The sequence below is a fragment of the Anas acuta genome, chromosome 10 (genome assembly GCF_963932015.1).
Source record: "Anas acuta chromosome 10, bAnaAcu1.1, whole genome shotgun sequence".
Taxonomy (NCBI): domain Eukaryota; kingdom Metazoa; phylum Chordata; class Aves; order Anseriformes; family Anatidae; genus Anas; species Anas acuta.
In genome coordinates, this window is record NC_088988.1 from 2412748 (window position 1) to 2434639 (window position 21892).

Here is a 21892-nt window from a genome sequence, read left to right on the forward strand (position 1 = left end):
GTACGTGTCTGTTTATCCTGCCAATTACTGCAAATCTAATCAGCTTTAGCTGGGTAAAAATAGAGCCAGTTTCCGCGTGGAAGTCAAGAGGCACAAAAACGACAGCAAAGAAGCTGATCCTGATCAACCCAACACATGGGAGGGAGGAATCCCAATCGTGGTGCCAGGCTTTCCTCCTCCCGGCCAGCCAAATCTCTCCACCGGGCAGCCACGGTGCTGGGAGGAGCTGGGGAGGCTGGAGAGCTGGGAGCTGGGGAGCCAAAAAATAAAGCGAAGGGAAAAGTGTGATTTCCCTCTTGTTTTCAAGCCCACAAGTCTCGTTCGCTCTTTTATGCCACCCTACTACAAATATACGTCGAGCTGCTTGTTCGCTACCAAACCCAGCCCCTTCTCGTGGTCCCCGCTTTGCAGGACCAGCCTGCCTTGCCCTTCCCATTGCAGAAAACCTCTACAAGCCAAAAAAAAAAAACCAGCATCATTTATCCCACAGGGCTCGGCTTCCCCTCCGTGTTTCCCATCCCACTATTCCGCCTGGCGCTCGCCGAGGTCTGGCATCCACCTTGGCACGGCAGAAACCTCAAGACGATGAATTTTCTGCAGAGCTGAAAGCAGCTCGTAAATAAAAGCAAAGTAGCCGGCCTTAACCAAACAAATCACGGCCTTCGTTTCAAGCCTTTGGGTTTGATGTCGGAGACCAAGGAGCGGGAGCGCTGCCGATAATTACGGGACATCTGTCACCCGCGCGTTCCTGCTGGTTTGGTCAGGAAATGCGGCTGACATAATGTGACGAGAAGAAACCTGCTTCGGAAAACGACTTGGCGTGCTGCTTTTCATCTTCCTCGCTGCAATGTGCACAGGCTGCTCCCGCCTGGCGGTGGTGGCCCCAAGAGCCAGCGTGGACCTGGGGCACCTTGTGTCTCGTGGCTTTCCCAAATCCAGTGGCCAAAGCTGTGCCCGCTCCCTCTGTCCCACCGCGGTCCTGAGAAGGGCTTCAACACGTGTGGGATTTTAAAACAATACACAACTTGGAGAATTTTTTTGTTTGGGGCTGTTTTCTGGAAAGAACTTATTTTTACCAAAAGACACAAAGTCATTTTTTTATTTTATTTTTTTTTTAATTCTGAAAGCTCTCATTAAACTCCCTGCCTTCAGGAGCTGAGGGTTGTATGCGTTGGCTTTCTCTCCAAATGTCTTCCTCTTTTTCCCAGGCTCCAGTGGGCTAAAGAATATTACCTATTTTTTCAGATGGGGAAACTGAGGCAGGGACATTGGTGAAGCCCTCGGTCATCTGCTCTGCCCCTTCAGCATCTGCCCTTGCTCGGACACGCAGGGCTTTAGGCAGGGCTCTCCTCTCCTCCCTGCCCCTCGCCCTACTCAGCAAAGCCAAGTGCGCAGCCAAAAACCACAGACACCCAGAAATCAACCAAGCACCGAGGTAGTTTGGCACCTGATTAGAAAGCTGGGATGGTTTTCGGTTTAATGGAGAGGCTGATGTGCTTACTTCGATGTGAATAATGAATGTTTGGAAACGCTTGGAGCAACGGGAACGGTAAGGACAGGGCACTTCACCGCGCTCAGACAGCCAGTGGCAGCACTTTCCCAGAACTGTTTGGACTCTTGCAACAGAGATTTATAATTCATAACAAAGAGAAATGTCTTTCATTGAAGCACGAAGGCACGGCGATGTAGAAGAGCTGACGTAACTCATACTCTATTCTTATGAAATACTGTCATGCCAGAGTGTCTGAGGATCTTTTTTCTTTTTTTTTCTTTTTTTCTTTTTTTTTTTTTTCTGAGCAGACAAACAGCTATGTAGGGATTTGTTCCATATTTGATGTCACTTCTCAAACAAGGTTTCTTTTTTACATCCCCCTTTTTAGGGCATTTAAGCAGATGCAGCCTGCACTTTGCAATCTGGACTAGTGTATTTAGACTGCCTAAATACACCAAACTCCCTTGCTTTCCAAAAAAACTGGAGTAAAAGCTACCCTACATACCTTGTAAGTTGTGTTTAAAAAACAAACAAACTTCCACAAAACTCAAAGGCAGGTTTGTGGGGTTTCAAGTCTGCTTAAGGAATCAGCACGCAGGATTCAGGAGTAGTTAACAACGGGCTGTGTTACACGGTACCTATTAACGTGGGATTATCCACCAGGAAAAGAAAGGGCGAGGGATAAAGGAACGTCGCCCTAGAACAGCGAGGCGTGCAGAAATCAAGCCACAAGAATCCGAAAACACCAGATTAACGCGGCTGTCACTGTCAAAGAGGACGGATGAAGAAGAAAAGGATGTTTCAGCTTCTACTGGGATCAAACACACACCTTGGTCCTGCCGATGCCACGGATCCCATCAGCACCAGGTGCTGAGAAATCCCTGCTGGGAGCTTCCCTTCCCTTCGCCTCCCTTTGGGGTTAGGGGATTTGCACGAGCCTTTTGGATGGGGAAGGGTCTCAGACTGAAAGTTAGTGCCAAACAAATGCAATTCCTGCCTTATGTCCCACATCCCAGGCCTGGCACCTTCCTTAGTGAACCGAAGACCACGCAGGGGTCTGGGTTCTTAAAGTGAGGGGCTCAAGTCAAACTCTGGAGTGAAAAGCCTTGGATTTATTTCCTAAAATTGTACATTTGGAGGAAACTGGCTTTAAGGCCACCTGCAGGCCCCCAGTCGATTTCCAGAGCTGCTGAGCACTCGGTTTTGGTCTTCAGCTCCGAAAGCATTGATCCAACATGCTGCCCTCAGCTCTGGATGCTGCAGAGCATCCTCTGCATCCCCTGCTGGGCTGGAGGCGCTCAGCCCCGCACAGGATCCGTCCCTAAATCTACGTGCAAATCTCCAAAACAACAATAGCTCACGAGGAGGGCATCAGAGGGGCATGTCCCAGTAAAAAAATCCCATCTGGGGAAAAACTCGAACCAGCTGGAATAAAATCCGGGCGCAGCGGAGGTCAGTGAAGGCTTTGCCCTGGGTTTAAGTGGGGTTGGGATCGCGCTCGGTGCTCTGCCAGCAACAGGCGCCTGTTCCGGTGTCCCAAAAAGACCTCTGCAAACCGGAGCAGGCTGCTGCACGCTGCCCATGGCTTTCATCTGTCTCGAGTGTTTCCTATGTTTGTTTTCTTGGCCAAGCCCCAGGTTTGCCGAGCGCTGCGCAGCGCACACTGCCGGCCCGCGCACCCTCCGTTTTTGTCCGACGTGGATTTCCTTCCCTGTCCCCTGTCCCACACCGCCGAGCTCCTTCCCCGTGCTCCCATCCCCACATGGGAGGCTTCTTCTTGCCCCTCGGCCACCACGGGACCGTAGCCCTGCATGAACCCCAGCCAGGCAGCTGCCACCCTTGCGACCCCGAGGAAATCACCGCATGGCCTCAGCAAGCACCAGTAACCAAATGATCTGAGTAGTTTTACCAAAATCTTTTTATTTTTTTCTTTCTTTTCTTACTTTTTTTTTTTTTTTCCATAAATATTCAGATCTTGGGATCACATTTCAACAGGTTCAAAAACAAAAAGGCGTCTTTCAGCCATCCCTACTGCGCTCTGTCCCTAAGTCAGCTCTCCTTTTTGAAACCCCAAGATTAAAATCCCCTCTTACTTTATTTTATTTTATTTTATTTTATTTTATTTTATTTTATTTTATTTTATTTTATTTTATTTTATTTTATTTTATTTTATTATCATTTGTTTATTTATGATGATTTCCACTTTGCACTCAAGCAGTGCCCAGAACTCCTGGGCAGGGTGGAGAGCCCCCACTGGTCTCCAGAACACCCCTCCACCTTCAGCCCCAGCAAGACCCCTCTCATTGCATTTATTTCAAGTTATGCTGTCCCATCAGCTCTTCCCTGCCTGTATTTCACTCTGAAAATTGAATTACTTTAGTTGGCCTGGCCGGCAGCACAAGGAGCGGGTCCCAAAAAGGGCACGGATTTGCCTGGTCCCACAATGTACAGGGCAAAGTCACGTTCCCCATGATTTCTGGGGTGTGCAGCAACAGTAGGTTCCTGGCACCCTCTAATGGAAAAGACAAGTCACTGAATTGCCATTCCTCCGGCCTGCGAGTATTCTTGGCTCCTGCCTTTCTATTTTTAATCGAATATCCCGGTAAGAGCTCCTGGAGGGCTCGATGCACCCCACGGCAGCGCGGACCCGTGAGACGTGCTGAGCAAATGTCAGGGCTGCGCAGGGGAAGGAGAGGCTGCCCCGTGCCAGCCCCCAGCCCCGGCAGCCAGCACACATTGGGATTGCTGCTTTACTTATGGAAATGCGAAGCGATTGCTGATCATCTCTGACATTTTGTGCCTTGTTTGTGAATTTAAGGCACGTGCCCCGGCCTTCCCGTCATCCCCCCCTTCCCTCACTGCATCAGTAGGGTGGCATTTTTGGGGTTGGTTTTCCAAGCTTGGCATCCTGGATGCACCTCATATCTCTGCCCATGTTGAACTGGGCTCTACACAGAATTACTGCTTGAATTTTCTTTATTTTTTTTTATCTCAGCATTCAGCCAGCGCCCTGCCCGGCAAAGCCTGGCCAAGTGCAGCTCTGCCCGCCACTGCCCTGCCGAGGGAGGATGCAGAGCATCAGTAGGTCTGCAGCCTGTTCACACCATGCCCGGAGATAAATGATATAAGGTAGATCACTGTTTAATGCAGTAAAATCTGATTTCCAAGAAACATCCACCCACAGTGGTCTCAAAGCTGGCTGCGGAGAGGTTTACAGACGTAGCCGCGCGTAAGGCGGAATTTCCCTTGGCAAAAAAAGCTCCAGGAAAACAACGACAGGGAAAGAAAAAAGCAAAGTGCCCCGAGCCTGGCGAATGTGCCATTGCTGGCAGCAGGTTTTAACGTGCCCGTGGCTCCCCACACATCTGCCTTACAGCAGAGAGCACAAACCAGGGCCAAGTGCGGGATCTGAGCGCGCTGCAGGGGACCGGCGTCCCCAGGGGAGCGCACGGGACGTGTTTTGCTGGTAACTTTGAGGCACAGCCGAACACAGAGCTCTGGAGGTGAAAGCTAGTACTCGAATCCAGCAGGTCGCTTCTGAAAAATCCCTTTAAAAGCCTTTTACTTTGAGAATCCCAGTTTCCACAGCAACAAGACACACAGCGCTCCGCGGAGCCGAGGGCTATAAATAAACCCCAGATCCATAGTTGTGATATTAGCTCTGAGGGCCTGAAAAAAAAAAAAAAAAACGCCTCGTGGTAACGAAGGGAAAGGATCGGTGCCGAAAGGAAGCACATTTAATGAGGAAAATGTGGCTCCTCGCTCGGCACACACGGCAGCTTTGAACAAAGGAAAAGCCACGCGGTGGGATCCTGCCTGTTCCCGTGATTTCAGGATCGGTGGGAGCGGCGCCTTGCAATCTCTGCCTTACTCGGGCTTCACCTCTGTCCCCCAAATGGATTTCTTAAAAACAAGAAGTGGCCTCTAGCCATCGTTTCACGGCCTCGCTGCTTCTGGGGGAGCAAAGAAGCAGCCAGCACCAGGCCAGACCTCAATGGCCTTATCCCCGTTGAACGTCGCCTGGCACACCAGCGGCTGCGCTGCCTCGGCTTTAGGTGCTGCCCTTATTAAAAAAGGGGTTTCTACGCCTGCTAACTTTAAACACAGACCTAAATCCTACTCAATTCTCTGAATCAGGCCCGCTGCCTGCAGGGGACGATGCTATTCCCCGAGACACAGTCAGAGGGCAGGAATTCGGATCCAAGGCAGGGCTGTCCTTACCCCCTGACATCCGCCTCCGAGCAGAGACGCAATCCCACAAGGGAAGATAAATATTAGCTGTGCTCGAAGTGGGGAGGAAATTAAATAACTCTCACATGGCATGAAAACAGGCTTGTCAGGGGAGAAAGAAGTGGTGGCTCTGAGCTCGCGGAACAGATTTGTATACAGTAGTGAGGAGGAGGAGATGAGGAAGGAGAAGAAAGGAAACACAAATCAAGGAGTTATTTGGAGTTTCCTCTGCTGCAGACAGAAGGTCCGTGTTATTCAAACAGATGTACTGCGTGTCACCAGTTTTCTTCTGTTTGTTATTTTAAGGATGGTCTTAGGAAGAAAATAAATTCCTCTCCGAGGCTCTTTCATATCCATTTTAGGCAGTCTGTGGAGAGAAGCCCAAGGAGTGGGGCTGAGGAGATTCCTCCAGGCTGAGCTGGTGGAGCATCCTCTGCTCCCTCCCCGCTAGGGGATTTTAGGGCATTGCTGGGAGGGAACCCAGCAGCAGCTCCACCTCGGCTGGGGCAGAAACCCATCTCCAGCCCCGAGGAGCTGCCCTGCTGCTGCTCGCTCAGCAGAAGGACCGGGAGGAAAAGTATTTTGGCACAAATATGGGCTTGGGCAAAATCCAGGGGATCCTACACGTGCCTGCGTGTAAATGGGTGGCAGTTCTCTGCCTGGAGAAGTCTTGTCTGCCTGGGGCTGGGGGGACATGGGATGGGGGAAATTCACTTCGGTGCCATCCCTTCGGACCCAAATGTGCTGCATTCAGAGCAAAACTGCACCAGGAGAAGGTTTTGGTGGGAAAGCGACACCACGAACGTTATTCTTATGCAGAAAAAATAAATAAAAATAAAAAAATAAATGTCTGGCTGCGAGTTCTGGGCTCAGAATGCAAATATTTAATTGCTGAACCTCCTGCCCTAGTGACATTTCTGGGTTGATTCATGCTTTCCAAAGGGTTTTCAAGATTTTGTGCTCCTCGGTACCACCTAGCCTGGGTAAAAGCAAAGCCAAGGACGTAAAAACCTTCAGAAAAGACATCAGGCACAGGACACACGGGACTGCCGCTGCTTTTCTTTACTGCAATTAAGTGATGCTCATGCAAGACATTTTGGAATTAGCCCTCTTAATAAAAAAAAAAAAAAAAAAAAAAAAAAAAGCTGGAATTGATAAGCAATAGTAAAAATAAAGAAATTTTAAAAATAAATAAATAAAGAATCTCAGAGGAAGCAGGCACCAGGCCCACTCTCTGGGGGCTCTGTCCTGCTCCCACTGAAATCAAAAGGAGATCTGGAGTTGGCTGCAGCGGGAACAGGAACAGTCCTTAAGGCACTAATTAGTACAGCTGGCTGAATAATGCATAATGAACAGTTCATTCAGCTAATTTCATCTCTTTTTCTATTCATGAATTGCCCGCGAACCAATCCCAGTTTTCCCATTTTGCTCGTCGTTCCGGAGTTATTTGTGGGCTTCTTCAGGAAACAACCCCCAGCGCCCGGCACCGTGTCAATATTTGGTGTGTGCGCAGCGTGGGGCCGGCAGGTAGGGCAGAGGACGTTCCCTCTCCTCCCCGAGCCGATATTTCTGTAGCCGAGCGGCGTGGCAGGACTTTCAAAAGTCGCCAGGAAGCGCTGAACTTTACATTCGTTTTCGGTAAATATTTGTGCACGCTCCTTTCTTCCTCGGGCGTTTTAAACAGCGCGATTCCGACCAGAGGCGGAGAGACAGGAGGGCCACGATGCGAAACCCCCCCCGAGGGATATCCAAATAAATACTTCCAGATTTTCTTTTCCAGCTGTAAAGCTGTGTGGCTGCAGCAAAGAGCTCGTGCACATGGGGTAACGGCTGAGATTTGGCATCAGCATCAGCAGGGGGATGCCCCGGGAGCTGCACATCCCTCCTGTGAAGCCCCCTGCCCCAAAATCCCCCTGCCCATGGGGCTCCTGCAGCCTGGACCCCACGGCAGCCCAGCAGCTGCGCTGGCTCAAGGCAAAGGGAACTGAAAAGGATTGCAAAACACAACCTCGTTTTGTAAAGAGTCACCCGAACGTGACTTTCCTGGGGGGAGATGAAAGAGGAGAAGAATCCGGAGCAGGAGCCCAGAGGAAATAGCAGTGATTGGGATGGCGGGGAGGAGGGAGGCTGGCCAGGGCAGCAGGAGCTTCAGCAGAGGCTGAGCCATCACCATCCGTCCTTCCAGCCCCACAGGACAGGGAGGCAGGGGCAGAGAGGGGCAGGGACACCCGAGGATGTTTCTTTTGCAGCGGTTTGTGAGCTGAGTGAGAGGAGGAAGGGAAGGGAAGGAAGCCGGGGGAAGCGTTTTGGCAGCCAGGGGCTGCGGGTTCTCGTGCTGAGGCAAACCCCATGGGGAGCCACGTGAAGGCAGAAGGTCTGCCCGGCTCCTGGGGCCAAGCAGGGACGTGCCAGGGGAAGGGACACGGGGTTTGGGGAGCTCAGGGCTCACTCATATTTTGCCATGTGGAAGGTGACGGATGAGATGGGGTGACAACAGATGGGGTAGCTTTTTTTAGGGGAAGGCGAGCCCTTAGGAAAAAAATGAAATAAAATGAATAAAAAATCCTTGTTGGAAGACGTGTGTGCCTGCCAATCTATCCGGCAGAGGGCAGTGCCACTTCCACACTCGTGCACACCCGCACAGCCACACGCCCTGCACATCACCGCCAGCCCCTCATCCCCCTGCTGTCACCGCAGTCCCCGCAAAGCCACCTTCCAGCAGCCCCTGGCTGAACCCAGCGCTCTCATTTCAGGACTCGGAAGGCGTTTGGCCACGAGGGATGCTGCAGGCCTGACATCTGGCCTCATTTTTTTTATTATTTTTTATTTTTTTTTCCTTTTCCCCAAGCCCACGTGATATTTTTCTATGCGCTTCAAAGCCGGGGTTTGTTTGGTTTTTGTTGTTTTTTACTTTTCTTTTTCAAAACCGAGAGCTCCAACTCCAGCATCTGTGCAAAACCTTCCAGGAAATCAGCCGTGGGCACAGAAGGGCTGGAGTGGCTGTGCAGCAGCAATATTCATCTCCCCCGTCCGAGCAGCAGACAGCAGGCAACGCTGTGGCTGCTGTCACTCGCTGAATCCCAGAAGAAAATATGATGGGGGAGTTCAGGGGAGGGCTTTGGGATCAGAAAAATTCACTGAAGCTGAGATCGGGGGGGATCTTACGGTGTTGGCCTGCCAGGTTTTGGGTACGTCTACCTACAGAAGGTGGTTTTCTCTTGGCACATTGTCCCGGGACAGCCCCCAAAAGGAGGAGAGCTGGCTCTGGAGGGCAGGATGCCCAGCACAGCGAGCTCGTACCCAGGGAGGTCTCTGCGGCTCTGCGAGGCATTTTGCTAGAAGACTTAGCAAAAACACTTCCAGGTTGCATTTCTGGCAGAAGGGCCAAGATTCGAGCCACGCTTAGGATGCCTAAAAATGCCGAACATGCAAATACTTCTGCCCATGTGCTGCCGAGCATTGAACAGCCTCCTAAGAGAACCAGAGGGCTTTTAAAAGCTGATTCACAAATGCACTAAAAGACCCCCACGGAGGAGCCCTGTGGGCTGGGAGCAGCGGACACGAGGCAGCTCGGGGTAACTCAGCAGCACTTTTAACCAGCAGCCTCCCAAATGAAGTTCTCCCTCTCATTTCAGTGGGTAGAGATTTTCCTCCCCTGTTAACTCTCTGGATGGATAAAACTCTGAAATAGCTCCTTTTACGCAGGGCGTAGTCACCCCTGTCACACGAAACAATTTTAGTTAATTTTTTGATGTTTTTGGATATTCCAGCAATGTCCAGACACACAAGAAGAAGAAATAATCCCGGAGGATTTGGCTGAGGTTGAAGCCAAAGGAAAAGAAGCTCTTCAGCCGGGCTCCTTGGTGGAGCAGGATCGAGGAAACCTGAGTACAAGAATTCAGACCTTTAAGCTGGCAGGTGAGGACGAAAGCAGACGCGTCCAGTGTTGAAAAAAAAAAAAATGGACCTTCTCCCCTTGCCTGACCAGGACATTCAGTAACAGCTTCTCCCTGTGCTGAAAACCTGAGAAGAAGGAAATAACCACACTCTCGGTCATTATTTACTAATTATTCCTACAAGGTGTCTTCCCCAGCTGTTTGACTCGAGCGTGCACAAGCAGAATTTGCCCCAAAAGAGAAGGTGCAGGGAACAGGAGGGGTTTGGCTGCACAGGGACCCCGGCACGACCTTCACTCGCACCCCGCTGCCTGGAGCAGGCGGTAACATGAGCTCCCACAAAGTTGATTTATTTTGCTGAGGGTGGTTCCTTGCTCCGCCGCTGGCTAGCCAGGAATTCTTGGTGGCTTGTGACAGAATTATATGTCAGGCTTCCTTCGGGTTCCCGAGGGCTCCGTCCAAAGCCACTTCTAATCAGAGGAAAGGCTCCCAGTTCATGCGCCACGCTTCAGATTCGAGTTTGCCTTCGTGGCTGGCATCAGGATGGGCAATTTCTGCTCCGGCTGTAAACCAGAGCAAAATTCACATCTAACTCGCACTCAGGCACAGGCTTAGACCTCGCTCCCCGGCAGAAAGGTTGAAGCCTCCAACTTGCCACGGACCAGGCGCTGGGCAGATAGCTGACTTTGAGCACGGCGTAGTGCTTTTGGGATTAACGCCGGGATAAAGCCGTCGATCCAAGCAGCGAGGCCACCAGAGGACTCGGCGTCCTCAGGCCGAGAGCCTGGGCTGTGCCTCGATTCAATGCAAACCTTTCCTAAGGGACTGAGAGCGCTTCCTCTGTTTTCTTGCATATCCCTTCCTCCGAGGGACAATACCGGGCACGGCAGGAAAAGGAAGTGCAGATGGTTTCCACCGCCCGATGGATCGCTACAAGGAGAGCACACAGGGAGAGGCTCGGGGATTTTCAAGGACCCTCTCACAGCAGGAGCCTGCCACACAGAAGCGGGGTTGTGTGGCTGTACAATATAGGGCATTATGCAAACCCCAGGAAGCCTCCTGCGGCTGCCTACTCCTGCATGTCAGCGGGACCTCAATAAACGCAGCCGATGGTCCACGATAGTCCGAAGGGAAATAAAAAAAGGATAAGCTACCCGTATTTGGAAATTTTTTGCAATTCGTCTTGGCAAGGTGTATAATGAGATTTGCAATAAATGCTCGCCCAAAGGAAGACGCCTTTTTCTCTTATACCAACAGGAGCGTTCGCACAACCCATGCAGAAGCAAGCAGCCCTCGTGTATGTGTTATGTCCATCCCATAAACTTAATGGCACTCAACTCAAGACACAAGGTAATGGAGCTTAAGGAAATATCGACATTAGCTCTTTTGTTTGTCTGTTCTGCATTAAATAACAGGCCCGGTCCCTCCTCCAAGATTACAATCTATGCAATTGAGGGCTGGAAGCAGCCGTTGCCTGCCTGGGGCTGCGTTTCGATGTTATTCCTGGGCTGCTCCACGTGAAGATCTCCACCCATCTCGCTGCTGTGCCACGGGGCTACAACAGGCCCACAACTGAACCCCACAGAAAACAAAAAGAAAAAAAAAAAAAAGGAAATTATGCATCTGCCTCCCGGCTGCTGGATGCCGCCCGTGCAATCTGTAGGCAAATCCAGCTCCGAGGGCAGTAAATTGCCTCAAATTTTGCATTGCATGGGTTGATGCTGCCGCCAGGCAGAAAGCTGGTCTGGAAGAGTGGGAACAGGGGAAAGAATTACCATTTTAAGAGGGCTTTATGGTCTCTTTTGTTTCTATACTGTGTTTAGAGACAATCTGAAGTCAACTGCCAAACTGGCTTTGTGGAGGTGGCTTGGTTTGGCGAGGCGATGCTGGTGCCAAAATTTTTTGGGGTTTTGGCACTGGCCCTGCCACCCCCATGTGCCAAATTTTGACATTGTGAAAGAGGACGATGAGGGAACAGGGTGCTGTGGGTCCTCATGGCCAAAATCAGTGTTTTTTGACAGAAAGTGTCAGGAAAAGGGCACGTATTGAGGGACATATGAAGTGATGAGCACAGGTGAGGGGGAGTCAGGGCACCTGGAGTGAGAGGGGACGTGGAAGGGCAGATGTGACTGAAAAAAGTCAGTGAGTCGGGATGGGGGAACCACTAAAAACTCAATTAGGATGGGGGACAACTGTGGCAGTCAGTCAGGATGGGCGGCCATGACAAAACCCAGTCAGGACGGGACGCCCTGAGGGGACAGCACACCAGGAGCTGCTTAGACACAGCCCCAAGCCAGGGCCCATCGCCACAGGCCCGGCCCCATCACTACAGCCCCCGGCGGTTCCAGCCCTGTCGGTCACGGCCTCAGCCCAGCCCCTCAGGGCCGGCCCCGGGGCTGAGCCCGGCCCCCTCCGCCCCGCCGCGCCCAACCGCCGCCTCGGAGCGGCCCCACACAAAAGGCGTCCATTCGCGCCCCTCCCCTATTTAACGGCCCCTCCAGCCAATCAGCGCCGGGAGGCGGGGCCAAACCCCACCGCTCCACCCCCTCACAGGCCGGGAGGCGGGGACGAGCGTGCCCACCCACCAATCGCCGCCCGCGAGTAGCGCCCTCATCCAATGGGCGGCGCCGGTGGGCGGGGCCGGGCGGCGGGGTCAGGCCGGGAGTGGAGGCGCTCCGCCGCTCCTTTCTCTCTCTCCCCTTCCCTCCAGCTCCGCTGCCGGCCGGGGCCTGCTCACCGCGGGATCCCTCCGCCGCGGCCCGGCGGGGCGTGCGCGTGCTGCGGCTCCCCCCCCTCCCACACACACACCCTTTCGGAGGTACACCTCCGCCCGCTCGCTGCCTCACCGGCCGGGGACTACTTCCCTTGGCCGCCACCCTGCGGGACGGGGCCGGGCCCGGCCGGGGGATGGCGGCGAGCGGCTGAGGCCCCGCGAGGGATCAGCGAGGGGCGGCGGAGCCCCTCTCCGGGCCCTAACTCAGCCTCTAAACCCCGAGGCCTCAAGCGCTGAGGAGCCCGGCCCGGCCCGGCCCTGCCCGCCGCCGGGGGCTGCCCCTCAGCGCCGGGCCCCCGGGGCCCCCTTCGGCGAGGAGGGGGCCGGGCGGGGGCCTCGGGCTTGCGGTTTGCCTCAGGGGCTTTGTTGGGGGCCCGGAGGAGCACGATGGTGGAGAAGAGGTGCCCGCGGTTGCAGCGGGACGGGGTGTACCGCTGGTTCTCCGAGCTGCCGTCGCCTCAGCGCGTGGAGTTCCTGTGCGGCCTGCTGGACCTCTGCATCCCCCTGGAGCTGCGCTTCCTCGGGGCCTGCCTGGAGGACCTGGCCCGCAAGGATTACCACTCGCTGCGGGATTCCGAGATCAAAGCCAACAACCCGGCCGATCTGGGCAGCCTGACCAACCTGACGGACGAGGTGGTGCGCAGCAAGCTGCTGGTTTCCCTCGCCCTGCTGGGCTCCGCTCACCGGGAGGCGGCCGGGGTGCTGTTCCGCACCCTGACGCACATCGACTCGGTCATCAACAACTACGGGCTGCAGCTCAACGAGGGCCGCACGGGGGACGAGTTCCTGTTGCTCTTCACCATGGCCTCCAACCACCCGGCTTTCAGCTTCCACCAGAAGCAGGTGCTGAGGCAGGAGCTCACCCAGATCCAGAACATCATGGCCAGCACCAGCAAGAACCCCAGCACCTCCGCCCTCAACGCCGTGGCGACCTACCCGGGCTGCCACAAGGTGGGTGTCCGGCTGGCCCCGTGCCTGCTCGGAGCCTTCAGCTGGGATTTTAAACCTCCCTTCTTCCTCCTGGGGCAGGCGTTTCGGTCATAAATGGCAGCCCGGGGGGCTGGCAGAGGTTGCTCGCCTGGATGGTGATGGTGGGGGTGGGCTGCAGGTGAAATACAAGGGGTGCGTGGAGTTTTTTGCAGGCTCGTGGCACTCGGTGGGAAGGGGTTCCCAAAATGATGGCCAGGCAGCAGCATGAGCATGAACTGACTGCTTCTGGTCGTGCTTCTGCTGAGGGGCTGCCCTGCCACTTGTGTGGAAGACCAGCAGTTTATTAGGGGAAGCCCACATCTAATGTCTCTGGACATTGGAGCAAGCATCTGGTTAAAAACATTTCCCTCAAGGAAGCTGGAAGGGAGAGGCAGCTTTGGAAGTAGCTGTCCAGGGGCAAAGGAGTCTTAGAGGGGCTGGATTTCGGTTAGGGGAATGTGATGGCCAACGGTTAGGGTTTGATGCTGAACTTCATGAAATGTGATGGTCGCCTGTCATCGCGGGGCTCCCCGTTATTGATCCTGGTGTCAGTGGTTCGCCACCATTAACTTGCTGTTCGTTCATTCAATTGCCAGCAATTAAGCGAGGCAGTAACGAGATATGTTACTGACCACTTAAGTGCTCCTCGCCTGCTACCAATTAGGGAGCCAAACCAGCTCATTGACTGAATTTAACCTGCTTTAAAGTTCAAACCAAGTCCCACGGCAGTGGGTGCGTGTGAGCAGCTAACGGGCTGCAGCTTTTGAGGATGTCCTGACTCAGCCAGCAAATAACCAGTTGCCCTGCTGTTGGGAAAGGTGCTGCATACCTGGGGGCTACAAAAATCCCCATATTGTAGTAATATCCTAAATAAAGCTGTTGCTGAGGGCTCGGTGTGGGTTCCATTCAAGTTGAGCATCAAATCTGCCTGAGACGAATTTATGCTTCCCCGAATACAAATTTTCTTCCATTTTATGTTTTTTGCTGCTGCTGCTTTAAGTTTAAACTTTGGATGAGTGTTATTAAACTCACCGTTTCTCCTTTTATCTCCCCCTCCTGCATCTTTAAACAGCGCTTGTTTCTGACCCTGTCTTTTAAGGGGAAGGAAGAAGAGAGCATGGGAATGCCTCTCTGTTCAGTTTAAGCCTGCATGCGAATAAAATATAGATGGAAAGACTACTTCGTGCAGGACGTAAAAGGGTATAATTAAAACCAGAGCGAGCTTCCTTACAGACAGCTAACTAACTGCAACTTCCCTTATTCAAAAGATGCATGGACCCTGGGTCTGAAAGGGAAGGTAGTAAATCACTTCGGAGTTCTCCCAAAATAAAACGAGCAAAAAAAAAAAAAAAAAAAAAGATGAAATTGCACGGGCAGCAACGCTTTTTTGGAGTATCCTTTCAAAGCTTCCCAAGCAGCGCTCGTTCTGCGCGGCTGAAAAACTCCGGCGCTATTTAAGTCAATCTAAGATGGACGGAGAATCCATCCTACCATTTCTCCTGCCAGCAGGAAAGTGCACGGTACAGTCACTCGCTTGTTTTTTCTTCCAAGCATGTTGAAGGGTTGTCTCTTAAACACACATTTTGATTATTTTTTTTTTAGAAGCTGGTTTTGAAGAAAACCGGTAGCTAAATATAGACAGAGTTCAGAGGGAAGCAGAAAAGGTGATTTTGCTTTCCCTCTCCTGAATGTGCGCTTTGTTTGCACAGATGCAGATTTCCCTCCTTAAAGGCTGTTGAACTTTGTAGATGTTGATAGCTGGGTGATTTGGCTGCTTTTGGAGTAAGTAGTTGGCTTAAAACGCGACTTGGATGAAGTAAGTGGAAAAAAACAATGTCTTTCTCCATTCAGCCCTGCTTAAATATGCACAAATAAATTCCAGCGCCGTGCGCTTGGATCTTGTGATGTTCCCAAGTTCTGTTGTGACAATACTTGTGTTGTAACAGCACCTAGAGAAAAACAATGCAGATGTCAAGAGAAAGTGAGCTGCCCTGGGCTGCCGCCTGCCAAGTCCCGCGCTCTTCGTCCTCGTCAGAGCTGGAGGAGAATTTCTTCCCTGGAGCCAGCGCTTTCTCGTCACTCTTGCTGCTTTACTACAGCTCGAGCTGTGCTGAGCTGATCCCCACAGCCAGCGCTGTGTGAAGGCTGCTCCCGAATTCTCCAGCGTGAGTCTGTTCGAGCTCAGCCTTTGGAAAGGAGCTGAAGTGGTCCTGAGAAACTCTGGGGAGCTGGATGTGCAATGGCATGCGGATAGGGAGCTCTTTGTGACCAGGGCTGCTCATCCTTCAGCATTTCACTTGGGTTGAGTGTGGGAATAGGGGCTGGCGTGTGTGTGATTACCTGTATCTGTGTAACTAGAGCTCTGTTCAATTTCTTGATAAGTTACATATAACTTGTTTTGTTTTGTTTTCAGGGAGAAGTGACAAAAAAAAGTAGTTAGGTCATTGAACAGTGCTTTTTGTTCACTTTGCAGAAACAAATGGAAACATTCTCCTTCTGTGCAGTCCATCCCATTAAAATCTGTCCCAGCTTGGTCTGATCTACAGCTTTTTTCCACAGGATTGCAGCTTGCAATCCTCCTTCCATCTCTCAGCTCTTTCGAATATTACAGTAACACCTCTCCAAAAATACTGTGTATAACGTAGTCAACTGGGACCAGTTGATACAAAATTACTGCCCAAATCTCATGATTCAAGTTGCTTTGGGGTAGGTAACAGCCCTTGGAGTTGGTTAGCGATGCAAATCGCTGCTTTTTTGTTGCCTGACTGCTGCAGGTGCTGAACGCAAGGAGATTCGAAACAGCTGCCTTCAATTTTGGGTTTAACTTTTGATTTAACTGCACAGGAAAAGATGGCTCTAAGTAGGTCAGTAATTATTAGATTCACGGTTTCTGCTTGATAGTACGAAGTGAACGTGAAGTTTCCCCGAAGTAGGGAGAACACTGCCCTCTGTGCAACAGAGAGCAGCTTTAGTCTGTGTCAGAAAATGACAGCTTCTGCCCCTTGCCCCGTATTTTCTCTTGTTTTTGGGTGGTGTTAATGCTTGCGTGACTTGAGGCGTGGATTCCTCAAACTACGTCTATGTAGGCATAAAATCCAAGGCTGCTGTATGTTTTTTTAAAAACTGAAATGGTGCAAATTGTCTTCAGATGCAGCCCAGGCATACATCTCAAGAACCTTTTAAACCCTTTGTTCCTATGATTAACCATAATGGGTTTATTTTTTAACCGAAAATGATGCAACTGAGAGTGTTCAGGCCGTTCCTGTGCCTCGGAATGTCTTTATTCAGCTGTCTTTGATACCTTTGCCACAAAGGCCGAGTGCTTTTCTTGTCGGCAGTCAGAGCCCAGCATCTGAAGGCTCTCTTCTGCGTGGTGCTGTGGGTGCCTGCTCTCTTCGTAGAGCTGGAGCTGGGCTCGTTGGAGCAGATCATAACCAGGAGCCAAACGTCTCCTGCCACACGTGTGTGCATCCAGCTGCACGGCACATGGTTGCTGCTGAGTTGGTGCCCCACAAGGAGGGGAGAAGTCTCAAAACTGTCTCCAAACATCTCAAGCCACCCATTCAGATTTTTACCCTGTACAACTTGTCAACTAACGCTTTATTTTTTAACTGTGGGTGAAAATGTAGGGTTTATTCATTCTTGGTTGGTTTTTGGGCTTTAGCAATGCTGTCTTTACACAACCCCTTGCTCTTGTCTTGTAGATAATGATCACCAGGACCTGCTTGGACTCTGGAACTCCTCTAGACATGATATGAATCTCTGCATGGGCTGATGTTTTCTGTGAGGTCTAGGATCAGCTAGTAACGCTCTGGACATCCCCAGAAAAAAAGAGGGGAAGTGATTTGTGAATCTGCCACCTTGTGTTGCTTAATCCACTCAGTAAGGCCGTTGTGTAAAGCAAGGGAAATAAGATGAGGCTTTGGCCCCTTAGCTCCTGCTCTGCTGGCTGTGAGCTCCCTGGTGCAGTCAGGCAGCGGTCTGGTTGTGGCTTCGGCTGCAGAAGCAGGGTCATAAATAGCAGGAGGTTGGAGTGCTTGTTTGCAGCTGAGAGGAAACAGGAGTCAGTGACACTGCACTTCAGGGCTGTTTCGGGTTGAGGGCTTGTGAATGGGAAGAGGGGCTCCTGCCCAGTCAGCTTCCAAATACTGCACCCACGTCTATTTCCAGTTTATAGCATAAGATGCTATTTTTCTCCTCTGTTAATTCCGTAGGCTCATCTAAAACCTAGAAATAACTGAAGGGTGGGGACTGGAGCTGTGTAGAGCTGGTGGTCTGTTCCCTGTTACCTTCGCTGTTTTCTCGGCACCGTTTGCTGCTGGTGATTCAAGTTCCATCTTCAAAAACCCCCGGATTTCTATTTCATCTGTGGAATGATGAGCTGGAAAAATACTACTTGGTAGGTCGGAGCAGAGTCCTTACAGCCCTCACAGAGTAAGCGATCCAGCTGTTAAGTGATCTGTCAAGTGCCATTATGGCTTTTGTGCTGGCTTTGTAGGGATGGAACAAATTATGGAAAAACTCAATTTTAGCTTCCTGAGCAAGAGAAGGTATTTTACAGCTTTAGTAGATTACCACATTAATAGCAATTGCTGGCTAGATCTAGGTGTTTATTCATTGATACGGGTGGTTGCTCTCTTAGGAATGATTGCATTTTCAGAAAGAGGTGAAAATCAACGCGGGGAACTGCAGAGGCAGCTTCCAGCTGGTGATGGGTCCCAATCCTTCTTGAGTATTTAGTGTTTTGGGTACTTGAGGCAACGTGGATCACGCACACCGACTGATCCTCCAGTTAAGGAACGTGAGGTTTCCAGTTCTGGCTCATTTCTCACTGGTACCCTTGTTTGGAAGTTGTATCCAGCTTGGTTGAAGCAGTTCGGTCTTGGACTTGCAATGATTTCAGGAATGAGCTCAAAATATAAGGGAATCCTTGGAAGACGGGGGTCTCGTGCAGTAACAGTATTCATTACCACCAAATTCATTTTCCATAATCATACGATGTTGTATGATGGACTTGATTTTGAGAATATAAATGAGTGTGCTTGGAAAATGGACTTCACATCCAAACAGCAGGGACAGAGCAGCCAAAAACCCCCACCACACTTGTGTTGAGCTAATAATGTTTTTTCCGTGAGCTGTTTTCCCTTTTTTTTTCTCAGGCTGAATGAAGTTTTGTTTCAGGCGAGCGTTCCACTTCACTTCTTATTTACTCTTCTCTAGTAATGGCCTGGTGAGTGTCAGTCGTCAACCAGACGACGCTGAAGTAGGCCTCATCTCTTGTGGAACAGAAAAATGCCTACCAGGAGGTGCTGTGCGCCTTGAACCTAATTGAATCGGCGCACAGGCTCTGTGCGGATCCTGCTGGGAGAAGCAGAGCCAGCAGCAGCTAACCACACCTAACAGGCGTTCCAGTGTCTGACTTCAAAGGTTCTGAACAGCATCCTTGTTTGGGAGTATTAAACCGTATGGTTTAGGGTGTTTTTTTAAAAAAAAAGCTTGAATTGCTAAAGCTGAGATCCTGTGATCCTTTAGGTAGTTACTAGGTACAGGCAGTGCCTGTTTCCAGCAGGCTGGAGCTCTGCTTGTTCCTTGGGACTTCTCGGTGCCGCTGTACCTGTGATAATTCTCTTAAATCTGCTGTGGCGAGGAGCAATTTAGTCCCATTGCTATGATTATCCCCTAATAAGTGTTTGAAGGGATGAACTTTTTAACAGGTGTGCAGGCCAACATGATGTTTCAGGCTTTTTGCAACTAGCTCCCGTAGTCCAAAAAGAAGATCAATTGCTTAATTAAAATTAAGCTCTTACTCTTAGAGACCTGCCAAATGATGATGATAAATAGTAAAAGTGATCGCTTCTCGTGTGTAATATGAATTCTTGTCCGTGAGCAGTTTTATTATTTAGGTGGATGCTGAGGAGGGGAAGGAGAGAAAACAAATTGCTTCTGCCAGCCTCGTTAATTTGGTGATGCTGCAGAGGAGACCGGGGTGGCAATGAAAGTTCTACCGGGGAAATGCTTATGGCCTTGTTGCTTGGACTGCAGTCCTGCAGATCTTAGAATTGCCTTTTCCTGTCGCTTTTCCTCCAAATATACGTCCTCGCCCTGTGGTTGCAGCTTCCCATCCCTGCAATGGCAACAGGAGTTCGGCAGCTCCAAGTCAGCCGTGTTGACATTGTAAAGGTTCATGGCATCAAGGACAGAGGATGTGTGCAGCAGGTTGGCCTGTGCTGCACTCTGAATCCTTGGGAAGTTTAAGGTAATCTTCCCTTCTGGCGACTGCTTTTAGCTTTTGGGAGTGTTCAGATGAAGAGGCAGGGAGGTACTGGTATATCAGGGCTGGGATGCCGAGCAGGATGGGTTCTCAGGGCTGACCGTAAGGAGCTCTGTGTTTTGGTTTTGAGGTCTTTTTGATGGTTGCTTGGCTTGTAAGATTCAAATTTGAATTGTTTTCCTTCAAAGCAACAAAGAAAACACCTATCTTGTCATCTGTCTCTTCTGAAATAGGCGAGGTGTGCCCCAGGGCTAGAACTGAAGAGCCCTGTGCTAGCCGTGTGGGTGAGCTGCTTGCACTCAGTCCTGCCCAGTCAGTTACAGCAAACCATGGAAGATCAGGTAGATGAACCAGGCTGTTTTGTAGCTTACTAAACTAATGCTTTTTTAGTTTTCTCTCAGAGTTTTTCCCACCAGAGTTGAAGCTTTAACTCACAGAGCATCTCTTCAGCAGGAAATCCCCCGTACTCTGCCTGTTTGGCAAGCTGCTGTGGTTAACTGTTGGAGATTGCACGGGGGTAGCAAAAAATGCTGCATTAGCTAAAAGTAAAGAGTTCTGAAACTACACTGCGCTGCTTTGTTTGTTTGGCTTACGGGGTAAATGCTCATCTTTGCACAACATAGTTGCCAGGTGTCTTAAGTGTTCCTTATGGCTGCCTCAAATGGCATTCAAACACAGCACAGTGTGATTAAAGTCCAGTTACCGTGCAGCAGATTTATATTCCTAGTATTAAAGTGTTCATAATTCTTTAAGCAAAGGATTTTTTAGCGGGGCTCAGTCTATAAAGCACAATTCAGACTTTTTCGGTCCATCTGCTCTCGTGAATTTGTAGCGGAGCCTTGTAGCAGGTGCGTGATTATCCTGTAGTATTTAAGTACTGCATGCCTCATTTCATCCCAGTAATAGTCTCATAGGACAAAAGCAACCGATCTATTATCCTGTTTTATTGTGAAGAGCCTCTTCACCTTTTAGAATTCAAAGCTGGATACCTTTTTTAACCAGCTTCCTATGAGAATAGGTGCAGGGCCTTTTGTTTCTGTTGAAAATCAGGGACACATCTGACCTGATGGCTCCTGGTGTTTCTTTTTTGATGGACACCCTCAGAACTGCGTGAATTTCCAGCACGTAGCACTTCCAGCTGCATTTAGGTTCAACAAAGCAACAAAACACATCCAAATCTGTGTCGAGGACTTCACGAGGTGTGTGAAAAGTTAGGGATGTCTGTGGGAGCTCCTTAAACATTCTTGGGAAGGTCAGTAGGACCCTGGAAAAGGCGAATTCCTTAAAATTTTGTGAATTTTGGTGTGAGGGCACACAGGTATTTCTACACAGAAGTAGAAGCAGAACCGGTGCCTGAGGCTATGCGTTCACAGGCAGCTGGGCACACTAATGGCTTGTTGCTGCTCCATCCTGCTCCTTCTGGTTTTGCAGTCTTGCTGTTGGGCTGCACATCCCTGCGTTGCTTGCTGTGCTTTCTGGCTCAGCCTTAATCTATCGAACAGTCTCGTGCGCTGGCAGACTGATGCTGGAGCGTTAGCAATGCAGGTTTGTTTTTTCAGATGGTTTGGGAACCTGAGTTACAGATCTTGGGTTGGCAAATAGCTTATCTGCCTAAGCATGCAGGGGCTGTATCCTTGCCATCAAGCTGGAGCGTTAAAGACCTTGGTGTTAACCTCAAACTAAGCTGCTGTTAATGCTCGCTAATATGAAACTTGCAGGAGTCAATGGAGGCGACTGTTTTCCCCCTAGCATTCAGTATTCAATTCCTGGGTGCACTCTTGCATGTTACCTGCTCCAGCCTCAAACACGAGGGCCAATTTCAACCGTGAAAAACATTTTTGGAAGGGGAATTCCAGTGGCAAGCAGTGGCAGAAGCACCTCTGTTGGGCTTTCCCAGTACTTCGCTGGCCATTTTTGAAACCCGAGCACCACGTGAACAACTTTTCCTGCACAATGAATTGGAAAATGTGTTCCTGTGTGGCTTTCAGCTGCAGCCATAACATCTTGCTTAGCTGACTTTGTTCTTAAATCTTGTTCACTCTTTTCCTGTGTAACGCATGACCTAAATTTCATGCCTAAATAGGTATAGAAAACGGTATTTTATCCCACTTAATTTTTTTTGAGCGAGTTCTGCGCTCGGATCCTATATCATTGTTTCCTTGAATTATAGGTCAGGTTACATTGTAGGTAGCAAGCCATGTTGATTTGTTAGTGTTGGCTCCGTTTCAAACTAAGTCAGCAAATACTTTGCTATTAAACCA

The 21892-nt window shown here is 50.5% G+C and overlaps 1 protein-coding gene across 1 annotated transcript in view; it reads left to right on the plus strand.

The window, feature by feature from the left end:
• Positions 1 to 12237: 12237 nt before the first annotated feature.
• The window catches only part of ZCCHC14 (zinc finger CCHC-type containing 14), a 52153-nt gene continuing 42498 nt past the window's right edge, over positions 12238 to 21892 (plus strand). Inside the window, exon 1 of the mRNA XM_068693792.1 lies at positions 12238 to 13342. Coding sequence (XP_068549893.1) covers positions 12779 to 13342 — 564 coding nt within the window. The 5' untranslated portion in view covers positions 12238 to 12778. The remainder of the gene's footprint in view (positions 13343 to 21892) is intronic.